The 12,595-nt window shown below is 34.9% G+C and overlaps 1 protein-coding gene across 3 annotated transcripts in view; it reads right to left on the reverse strand.

The window, feature by feature from the left end:
- tenm3 (teneurin transmembrane protein 3) overlaps positions 1–12,595 on the reverse strand; it is a 452,242-nt gene that overhangs the window by 41,577 nt on the left and 398,070 nt on the right. For all 3 annotated transcript variants that reach the window (XM_036574879.1, XM_036574878.1, XM_036574880.1), the window contains one exon: positions 6,679–6,928. In XM_036574879.1, the coding sequence (XP_036430772.1) occupies positions 6,679–6,928 (250 nt within the window). The remainder of the gene's footprint in view (positions 1–6,678; positions 6,929–12,595) is intronic.

Consider the following 12,595-nt stretch of genomic DNA (forward strand, 5'->3'; position numbering starts at 1 on the left):
CTTTTCCACAAAAGTAGAAGTTTCTTCTAAAATGTCTCTCAATGTTCTACTTTTTACGAGGCTGAAGTCGCTTCTCATTTTGCCAGCGGTTATAGGCTACATTAATTACAGCGTTTAAGATCATTTATTGTTAAAACTTTATTTTATTTTATTTTACTGCTTTCGCGCTATGTTGCACACTTTGGAGCCGAGATACAGCATCCCATCGCGAAGATATTTTATTGACATAGCAACCCCCCCCCACAATGAGACCAAAACCGGAGTTATGGAATCACTAAAGTAAACGGGTGGTATGGCTGTAACGTGATGCATGAACACCCATTGCCACAGGATCTTATTTCACAGTAACTGCGCATTTTATCACAGATGAGTAGCAGCATGTGCTCCAAACAAGTGCAGTGAATGATAGTCTTCCAGTTCACTTGCCACATCGCTTACATTTGATTTATTAATAAAAGATATTGGAAGTAAATTCCTTATGGATCATTACAAATACTTTGCTTTAAAAGTACCAAGTTGTCACACAGTGAGAAAAAAGAAATTCTGTATAGAAAAAAAGATGCATCAAGATGCATTGAAAATGGTTTTATAATCGCATTGCAACCCTCTGAATCGAATCGTGAGCTACCTAGAGATTCCTACTCCTAATGTGTATATATAAATATATAAAATTGTAAACACAATATTTTTTAACACAATGCAATATTTTGTTCCAACAGTGACCCATCAACTTCAATACATATGTGTTTAGACCAAACTGTGTGACTAGTTTTTGGTTTACATAAAAAATCTACACTTAATACAATGTATAAATCTAAACTTAAAGTTACAAAAGTACATGCTATTAACAGATTCACCAATTTACTGGCTGTTAAAATCTCAGACGGTGCATTTTAAAGTGTTTCGCTGTTTATATTGAAAAGCTTGTTGTGCTTAGTGGAGACAGAGACTGTACAGGTGATGCTGTGGGCAGGTAGAGGACAGGTGTGGAGGAAACACATACTTTTTCACAGGCTTACCTGTGTCTGAAGTCTTTATTTCTTATTGGAGTGGAAGCAAAAAAGAGAAGAAGAAGAAGAACAGAAGGAAAGAGAGGGAAAGAGCAGAAATACAAGAGTGTTAATTAGAGGAAAAAAGATATATTTAATTAAAACACACACACACTGCTTGGTCTTGTTTCTAAAATCACTCAAATTACAGGATTGCTAAATTATTAATCTTAAAACTTATTACGATTCATCGACCAATTCTGTTAGTTAACAGTAGATATGACTTCTAAGCAACATTAGCATTGGCACATTAATACTGATCTACCCATGCTTTACCCACAAATGTGTTCTTTCATAGTTTCTGAACACTAGTTAAAATCCCATTTGATCTAATAAGAATCTTTTGCAGATTTTGAGTTTCCAGTTTAGGATGCTTCCGAGTTAGACTGTGTTGCTGTAGATTCTTGAAGCTAGTCAAGTTGGAAACAACAGGAAGATGCTACCATGTTAATGTCAACATGATTACACAACAAAAAACTTGATCAGTGTGACTTTTCACACAAATTCAGATGAAATATCATTTCAAATTAATAATACACTTGAAATGTCAGCATTTTGACAAAAACTGCTACAGGACTCCACTAGGTTGTATGGGATTTTTGCCAACATTTAATTTACTATGAATTATTCAGTAACTACTATGAAGGATTCAGTAGTACTATGATTTATTCAGTACCAACTATGATTTATTCAGTCACTACTATGAATTATTCAATAACTACTATGTAAAATGTACCTATAATGACATTAATATGTTGCATTACTATATTACCTCTCCATTATTACCTATATAAGAACTACACAGGAACTGTCCACTTATTTTAAAGTGTAACTTTATCACTACACTACAAGAAAGTTCCTGTGTAGCTGTTATATAGGTATAATGTAATTGCAGAATGGTATTAATCAATGTAATGTGATTAGGTTACCTTGTTACAACACAGATATTCCAAAGTAATTATGTAAAACATTAATGTTATGTAAAACATACTTCCATTAACTGCTGGAAAAGACTTCTGATCTGCAGTGTATCAAAAAGATACACATGTGTAATTACATAGGCTGTACTTCTGTAATCCATCTGTAACATTGTAACTAAATCATCAGTAGTTACAGCGTTGTTGCATTTGTTATTCATGTGTAACTACAAAGTTATTAGAGACACAATATAAAGTGGGACCGTAAGTTCTGTAGTTGTGACAGTTCAGCAATTCTGGGGAAAAAAAAATAACCCTTAAAAAACCACAGTTATTAAAAGTAATAAAAGCATCTTGTCAAGTGGAGAAATTGGAAAGAGCAGATTCTAAATGCTCAATCCATGTTTAAGCATTATGATTTATGACTGACTTATTATGACTCAAATCTAATGAAAAGATATTGTTAGGTGTGCAGTCTTGCAGAAAAAAAGTCCTTTCCATTTCTTGCTGGACTTTTGTTATTGTTTGCAACAGAAAAAAAAATAACATGGCAGACATAAACCTGCTGACACAGAGTGCAAAAGGCATGGGCATTTCAGTCAAATCTGATATTAAAAAACATTGAATCCAGAACCAGAACCTATTTGAACGGGATTAGTTTTACATAAGGAGGTGGGGTAATGTAATGTAATGTAATATAACCGGCATTTCTCAATGATTTTAGTCCTGTCCGAATGTGTTTATTACCCTGGGTTTTATTAATCCCAAATGAATGGAAATGCCATCATATTCTGTATAAATGGAGTTTTGTAAGTATAGAGGCACTCAAAAAAGCATTTACTTGTGTTCTCTGTAACTGAAATCAAGCTGATGTGTAGTGTCCTACTTCAAGCGCACAACTCAGACCATTAATACATATAATTATAGAGGAAAAGTTTCATTTTATGCTGTGATGTTGACTGCTGGCTGTGAATTGCCAAGCTAGTGCTAGAGACAGTGCATTCACTTAAGACAGCAGAACAGACGGTTAGGGTAAACAGAGTATCAGCTAAATTAAATGTTTTGACATGTTTCCTACTCCAGAAAAGAAGCAGTGTGTAAAATTGAGTACCTACTCCGTCATTTATGTTGAGACGTTACAGATGTCCTGTGGTAAACTGGAATCTCACTGCCTGATAAACAGGCAAATAGCAATTGTCTACTACTTCAGCAAATATTAGTAACCTAAACACTTCTTTCACCTCGTACATTTCAGCTCACAAACAGCAAGTTTGTGAAAAATGTGTGATAAATTCTGAAGACAATGTTTAAATATATACAGCTATACAAAAAAGCTTGCGCTTGATATTTATTTGGCACTTTTCTGCAACGCTTCCTTTGTGCTATACCTGCACTGTTTACTAGCTGCTGTGTGTGGTACCCTTTAGATGACTGCAGTAGTCTTTCTACTGGACAAAACGGATATGAACCTTTAGAAAAAATGAAGGTGCAGGCTGCCCTCTGGTAGAGGAACTTTCATGACTATTCGAAAAGTCTGAGTCATTCCTAATGTACACTCAATGTAACTGTAATTCATTATGTAACAAACTAAATATGCAATTATATTTAACTCATTGTAAACTGTATTTATAGCAAAACCACAGTAAGAGGACCTGAAAGCATTGACTGGTAACAGCAGAGATTTTGTGGCAATAGAAATAGAAAAAGAGAGAGAGAGAGAGAAAGAGAGAGAGAGAGAGAGAGAGAGAGAGAGAAAGAGAGAAGGAGGGAGGGAGGGAGGGAGAGAGAGAGAAAGAGAACGGCAAAGGAGAGATAAGAGGGGTTGGGTATCAGAGAAGCAGCAAAATAAGGTGTTGGAGGAGAGGGGAGAGTTACACACACACACAATCATTTCTAAGCCTCCAAACCAGTGTCTATAAAAGACCTGAGACAGATTTAATTTCATACAGAGAGCACTCTGAAAGAATATCCGTCTAAGTGTGCGTGTGTGAGACAGCAAGTGACAGTGTGAGAGTGGAGGAAGTGGATCTTGAGGTCTAAATGGAGTGGTTATAAAGGCTGACCTCATGTTTCTTGTGCTAAAAGTTTATAATGGCTTTCAGGGCTTCAAACAGACACACAGAGATAAACACTGAATATTACAATCAGAATACAATAGACTTCTTTGATTATAATTAATGTTTATTTACAATCAGACCAGTATAAAGATCCATAGATCCAAAGATCCACTGACCTTATTTTGAGTGTCTGAAAATATTAACCTGAATGAATATCAGTATATGAAAGTGTGCTTAGTAGAGACTATATACCCTTTTTACTTATTCAATAATAATCAAATAATAAAGACAGAACTACTTTAAATGAGATACCAGAAGGTATTTTTTACCATTTTTTTCCTTTCACAGTTATTTTGTTATTTAGTTATTAAATAATAATTAATATACAGTAATTATCTATTTACAGTATTGTGCTTAACATTTGATCACCATGTATTCTCAATATTATTATATTATTAGAACGTTTTTGATGTTCTACAGTTTTCTCAGTCCCTGTTCATCACTCTGGACACAGTACACATTTCTATATTTAATCAGCTTTTAACTACTTAGTTGAAACCTTGTTGTATAGTAGTAGCACCTGAGTAAATTTACATTATATTTTATGTATTCTCTTCAACAATTTTTTTTTTTAAATGATGATTCCAAACTTTTGAATGTATATGAATAATTCTACTGAATTAGTCCAAACTGCTGTCCCACAGCATCAACTTGTGAAAATAATGCTTTCATTTTTTGTATTTTAAACATATTTTTTTCAATATTTTGAATAGGTTTCAATAGGTTGAAAGATTTAGATTTACAATGAATGTAATTTAAAAAAAGAAGGTTAAAGGTTTTCATGTCACTACTGTAACAGAGTTTTAGTGTATAGACAAAGTCTCATTTTAGCCACATCCCTGCATTTTAGACCAGGAAGAGAGACTGCATCCCTGTCCCTCATAGCCACATGGATCCCACTGATCCCATTGTTAGATCCCAAGTAATATGTCTGTAAGTCTGAAAATCAGTGTGTAACATTAAGAATTGTCACTACTGAAACACATGTTTTCTGCAATTAGGTAACTTTATGTTTTAATTAAAAACATTCAGATGTTTTTGTGTGTACAACTGTTCAAAGTTTTGTTTGATAGTAATGCACTGGCTAGCCTTTTTGAGCTATGCTTAAAATTAGCTAAAATTGTCACATTTGAAACAGTCATTATCAAAACATTTAGTAAATTGTCAGTGGTGTTATGACTTTGGTAGTGACAAAATGGAATGTTCAATCATTTATTTTATAATATCCATATATACAGTAAAATTAACATAATTAAGGTATAAGTCATTAAAAGCAAAAAGATTTTAGTCTAAAGTTTACTTCAGTTAAAAGTCTGAAATGTGTTTTCAACCTTGACTTAGAACCAGTAAAATTATCTCTATATATCCTTTGTAATATATTTTTGGTATATCATTTACATTGTGTTGCTGCTTTATTTCATTTTGTTAAAAAACACAAAACCAACTTTTTAATGTGTAGATAATTTTTGTGTATTTCACTGTTTTGGCATGTGCCAAAATCTGTTAAAAAATACAGCAAATGTATGTGCAGAACAGAAAACAAGTACTGATCTAACCTTTTAAAATTAAGAAAGCTATATTTAAGAAATTATTGTAAATTTATAACAAAATAAAACAAAATAAACTTTAGTGCCCAGTAATATTTCAGCAGTTACACAGTGATATATTGTAATGCTGGACTGGAAAAGCCTATAGGGTACACACACACACACACACACACACACACACACAGTCTTTCATGTAAGATGTTTTAGCTCAATAGTGGGCTGTGGTGGATTAAAAAGCGAGAGAGTTGAGGGAGTATCTCCATATTCTCTGCATTCAGGGGTTAAACATGCCAATAAAAATCCAGCACATTTACACACGCATAGCCGCCTTCCGCTGGGTATCCCATACACACTTAAAAGCTCAATGGCGGGGTGTTAGGGTCAGACCCTGCAGCTATTTTACCTTTGGCTACTGCATCAATTTTTAGTGAACTGGAAGCTAAGCCATCATTAAATATAGAGCAAAATACACACAGAATGAACCTGCTACTGTAAAACACACACACACACACACAAACACACACTGCTGTAAATAATGTACACTCTCAGCACATTACACAGCACCCTTCAAAAGACTAGACCCACCTGACTGAATGTCTGTTTTTCACAATCTTAAAGATGTTCTGATCAAAGTCCTTATGATTAAATTTTTGAAATTTATTTCTACAACAAATAGAATTAGTAAAGCTGATGTTTATATATGAACTTGCGTTCAAAGCAAACAATTCATTCAGAAGTTTGGAATTTTGCTCAATCAATATTTTCAATGAAATAAAAGCAGTTAGGCTCCAGACACGTGTAAAAACATGTGTAACTTCTTCAGTCCTGCTGGAAAAGCATTTCAGATGGCAGCAACAATGTAAACTCCAACACCTCATTTTTTAATTTCTGAAATTATCTAAATTACAAGTCTGATTTCTTTAAAACATTTTGGTCAGTACATAATTCCATTTGTTTTACTTCACAGTTTTTACCTCTTCACTATTATTCTACAACCACGAAAACAGTATATTCCATGAAAACATTCCATCCCTCTCTCCATCCATACCTGAGCTCCATGACGCTGGTGACATTTCCAGAGGGGAAGATGCGTCTGATATAGTTGAAGTCTCCTACAAAAAGGCTGCCATCTGATGCGCAGGCCAGAGCCACTGGGGCCAGCAGTTTATTTCCATCAGCCTGACCGTTACAGCTGGGACAGGAAATGCTGCGCCTGCGTCCATTACCCATAATGGTGCTGATCACCGGAGGCTGCTGTGAAATGAAGATGTTCTCACCATTCCCTTTATATAGGATACCTGCAACAGAGAGAAAGAGAGAGAGAGAGATTACAATGCTAATCAAATTTACCCCTCTTACTCAAATATAGCCTATGATCCAAAACATGTTTGGTGCCTGAAGTTTGCTACTTCAGTTTTGCACTGGAGCTATGATGCTGTTGCAGCTAACAAGTCATGGAAGCTCAAATCAGAGCCATCTTAAGAAGAGCCTGTTCCTCCCATTCCTGTTCTTCCCATTATACCAAAACTATAACTGCAAGGAAGGCACCTGTGAGCGAGTCCTCAGTGAATAGTCAGAATGAAGATAAATGAATAAAAATAAAAATGTAATCATGTTTCTGACCATTCATGTCAGAATTTCCTTTAAAAAGTAGAAGGAGAATTATATTTTAAAAAAAAACTATGATAACTTGCCAGTATATTACCATTTTTCAACAACACGTATGGGTAGCAGGACACTCATAGCACTACTGCTGAGCGCTGATTGGTTGATAAACTGATAAGCTTATTGGCAGAGTAAAGCAGTTCACGATCACTGACATCATGAATATACGCAAGTCACTATGAGAGCAGTACAACAATATTTTAAATGATATACACAAATATGTATAGAAATATATTTTACACAGTGCATTTTTCTATATTTCTGCCTAAAGACTTCATAGGTCCCCTTTTTGGACTCTCTCTGTAGTGCCCTGTAGCATCCGACCAAGCCGAAAACATTATTGAGTACTCAACCAAAAAGAGAGAGAGAGGACGGGGGAGAGAGAGTGAGGGGGAGGGGAGAGAGAGTGCTACATAGTAATGAACTCATCTTCCTTTAGACATGTATAATTCAGAGGCTGGTTTATGTAGTGATATTAAGGTCAGTGGAATTAATTATAATTATAATTTTATTTATTAATGACAATCAATAGATTTGAACTGTGTGCTTTGTGAAGTCTTTACCCCTGTGGACCTTCAGACATAAAATAAATGATTTTAAATTACTATAAACTCACACCAGTATATGATAAACAGGAGAATTTTCATCAGGAAAGGAAAACACAGGCACAAGTTTCAGCCCATTAGACTGATTTCAGGAGAGTCATCATCATTGGGATGAAGGATGTGAAGGATTTGTGAGTTAAGTCTCCTTCAAAGAGAAGCTGTTTATCGAAGGCTGTCAATAATCAAGAATGACAGCTTGTCAATGCAGCACAGTGAGGGATACTGACCCTCATCAAAACAGCTGCAAAACTCTCTCTGTTCAATTATACTCAGTGCTGATGGTCAGTGCATTCCAAAAACAAATAAATAAATGGATTAATAAATAAATAAATAAATAAATAAATGTTTAAATTATGTTTTAAATAATTAATTATAAATTAAACAAAATATTATTAATAGTAATACTTATATATAATTTTTATAATATAAGAAATGAATAAATATGACATTCATTTATTTGTACTGTACTAAATATTATATGTAACAAGTTATTTTATGTATTATATTTGAATATATATTGTGCTAATGTTGGTTATGACAAATATTCTATATTATATAGTGTATAATAGTGTTATATATTATTATTAGTAGTAGTACTAGTAGTATCATAAAATAGTAACAAAAATGTATTTATATTAATATGTATTTATACATATTATATACATATTATAATACATATATTACAACACATGTATTTATTCATTTGCAACATTAACACTTCAGAAACTGCAATATTTTTTTTTTTTTTCATTCTAAGAGCTCTGCAGGTTTTTACAAAAAGTTCAGAGAAGCTGAGAAACAGAGGTTGGTCTGGCAGATGTTTCAAATCTATAAGTACTACACATACACAGTGTTGGTGTATGTAGTGCATGTAACTTTAGTGAAAGTGGGGCATTCTCACTCCTTCTGTCAGCGGGGGACTGGTAATGCCTGATTCACCCCATCACACGGAGGGAGAGATCAAACGAAATCGAGGCATTTCGTCGCACATTTAAAGCAAACGGATCCAGCAAAAACTTTTTAGAGGAAAGAAAAAAAAAACACTATAAAAGTGATCATATGAAAAGTCCTGCTTTATGGCACACAACATTATGTTCATTTTAATCATATTAATTCTATACTTCATTTTTAGAACTGTGAATACAGGAAAGAGAGAAAAACAAGTAGGAGTTTTAATCATTTTAAGACTAATATTAAAAGTTATGAACTAAAGTAAACATTTGTTCCATCTTATTACATCTTCTAAATATAACTGCATGAACTGTATGAGCTGAAATACTGTCCCCTCTCTCTTTCTCGCTCTCTATATTTCCCACTGTCCCTATCTCTCTCTTTCTTTATTTCTGTCTTTCTCCCTTTGTTTTTCTCTCTTTCTCTCTACCTCTCTTTCTTTCCTTTTCTCTCTTTCTTTCTTTCTTTTTCCAGTGCTCTTTCGTGCAATAAGCGGTTTATAAACAGTTGCACAGGGCCCCCAACACCACCAGTGGGCTACAAAATTTGTATTTTTAAAAAGGCCTTTGAAATTGCCAAAAACTGCAGAGATTTTATGAAAATTAATAAAGCATTAATTCTTTTGCAGTTTTTGCATACAAAAGAACATGACTGGTGTGGGTGGGGTGTCGGGCCCCTCAGTTGTTCTCTTTCTCTCTCTCTCTCTATGATTGCAAGCTGATCAAGTTCACTCTCATAGAGCCCAGAGCAACAGTGCATTTGTGTACGTGTGTGTGTGTGTGTGTGTCTATTTATATGCATTTAAATATCAGTCTTTGTGAATCTAAGTCTGGGTGTCTGTGTGGATGTGAGTGTGTAAAGTCTATAACAAGCTCCAACAACACTGATGCTACTGCAAACTATTCAACACCGCCAACACACCATAACACTACTGCAATCCCAGTGTGTTATAATCAGGGTCATGTTAAAGAGCCCATATAATGGAAAAACATATATCCTATTTTTTTTTTTAACTAAAATTGTCCTTTCTGAATGCACTGTTTTTTGTGATGTCACATTCAGTATTGTGCAAAGTTTAAGGCAACTAAGCAAACAATTTAAAGCCATTTATCTGGGTAATAAGTGTGTTTCTGCTTGGAAAACAAACATCATATAACAATAAATTCAAACGATCATTAATCTAGTAAAAAGTAACAGCAACAAGAATTTCTCCAATGCCTCTCAGCCTTTGCATGTTTTTGTTCAAATTCACTGCCAACACACCTGATTCAACTTAGTAAAGCACTGATTATTCAAACCAGGTATTTGGTTTTTTTAAAACCAAATTTAAGCATAATAAAATATCTCCTCTTCTACTTCAAAAACAAATGTAGTATAGATTGAAAATTTACAATCTGATCTTTCCAGAGAATCCATTTTACACTTGTTTAAATGTGCTGCAACTGACAAATAATGAAACACGATACAAGAAGAGAAATTTTAAGGTGTAGAAACTATGGAGGGCTGACAGTTGGGAGAAACGAACAAAACCCCATTTCAGGAAAACTATAATTAAGACTAAATAAGATAATCACACCAGGGTTTTTCCGGCATAGAGAATTATGAGACGGCCACCTACCGCCTCCAGTTCTCGACAAAATTCTAACAGGTGTCTTCATGGACAACTCTATTCTCTAACAAGCATTGAACTCAGTAGATTTCTGTCATTTGTAACTGCAACTGTGGCATTACGCCATGTGCACTGCAATCAGCACAGTGCCTTGGGAAAGGCCCTGCCAAAACTGGAACTGTAGTAAAAGCATGGCTATAACTAGCTATGAGGACACCAAAGTCCGGACCTCGGTAGTTTCAGAAGGGTTTTTTCTTATCTCCATTCATGATTTTTGATGTGGAAAGTGCATTTCTGATAATGTGACAGCCACTCAGGAGAAGAGCCTTCACAGGTCTGCCCAGTCAAAAAGGGAAAGAACATTTTTTAAGATAGTGACACCTTTTTTTTTTTCTCGACACCTTTTTTAAGATAGTGACATTTGATTTGTTTTCTGTGAATGGTGTTGCTGGGCCAATCAGATCATTACGCTCTAAGCCACATGCCACCATTTTCTCAACCCTCCAATCACTGCTATCTGCAACTGTTTGTTATCAGCACCCAGCATGCTCCTAACTAGCATGAGGACACTGATTGTCTCGGGAATTTATGAGTTTTTTGAAATTCAATGTGGAAACAGCACTAAGACTACACAACTAGCAGTGACTGGTTCTCAGCCAGCCGAAGTTTATGGTTCGGCCATAAACTGAACTGCCTGCTGTATTTATCTCTGTAAAACTGCCCAGAGCATCTATAGGCTAACACACAACATAGCTATGATAAAATGTGAGTTTATGATGGTAATTACCAGATTATGATTTAAAATCCAAACCCTATAACTAATTTTTCACTTGTAAAGCTTTTGTAAAAATAACATTGTACATAATTAGCATGCTTTAGTCTAGTTCCAGTAGCTGCTTAGTTTAGGCTACAGGCGCCGTAGTTGGTTAGAGATTACATGAGAAATTAATGGTAGTTCAAAGTTGTTTTGTGTAACCTACTCAAAACAGTGAGCATGTTCACTGTTAACTAGTACACTGATAGCACACTATCGTGTAACATAATTTAGAAATCAGCAGATATATTTGACTGTATTTTATCTGGTTAACTGTATGAGTATCCATTAGATGGGGCTTGGTAGAGCCAGACTTTTGTAAATTATTTTTAAAGTATGCTTTTTCAGTAATCTGTGAGCACAGAGAAAGAGGAGAGCAAAAGATTTTAAAGATCTAATTTAGTGCATACATGTTTCAGCATGTATTTTCAGCTGAAAATAAATGTGTAAATAAATAGTTAAATAATTAATTAAATAAAATTAAATGGGGTAAACAGGGAATAAATGAAAGGGGAAGAAGTACATAACAATTATGGAGCAATGATTTGGTAAAAAAATCCAAAAGAGACAGATAATTGGTGTAACACATATTTGCCACTTAGTTTCGTTACTGTGTGATGTTTTTTCTTTGTTGCTAGTGCTTAGTGCTTTGTAAAAATGTTTCATCTCCATTTACTATTTACTAAGCAGCTGTTGGCAAAACTAATTTCCTGCAGGATAAAATAAAGTTTTTCCTTGTCAAATCAAATCAATTGCTAAGCTTTAGAGAAACTGTACCAACCTCCCACACCGCCCCCCCCAACCCCCCCTGCCTCTTTGCAGGCTGAAACGTGCAGGCAGGCCAAGTCACAGTGGGGAGGTCTTTCATCAAGGCCTAAACCAAAACAAGGTGTGGCTCGGTGGGCAAAGCGTTTGATCTTTCTTTAATGCTCCCAGGAGATGAAGCGGGACAGCAAGAGAGGAGGGTCAGCAGGAAACGTTACTAATTCCCCTCCATACATACCACCCGTGAGAAAGTCAAGTACAAATGAGGAGGAAGACACACACACACAAATACTGCATATAAACCATAAATAATGTATTTATCTTCGCTTGAGGTCTACGTTCATTTCCAGGCAAAACAAACAGGTCCGATTCTAGTCTTATAGAGATGTTTTCAAGTAAACATTTTGATCCAAAAAACGTGTAAAAATGGACAGCTACACTGAATGAATCATTCACTGACTATCAAATACTTGTCTCTGCACATGGCACAATGTTATGAAGAATTTCAATAAACGATACATGACGCACTGGATTTCCAGATAGAGATTCAGCCCAG

Source organism: Colossoma macropomum, unplaced genomic scaffold (assembly GCF_904425465.1).
Source record: "Colossoma macropomum unplaced genomic scaffold, Colossoma_macropomum, whole genome shotgun sequence".
Lineage (NCBI taxonomy): Eukaryota > Metazoa > Chordata > Actinopteri > Characiformes > Serrasalmidae > Colossoma > Colossoma macropomum.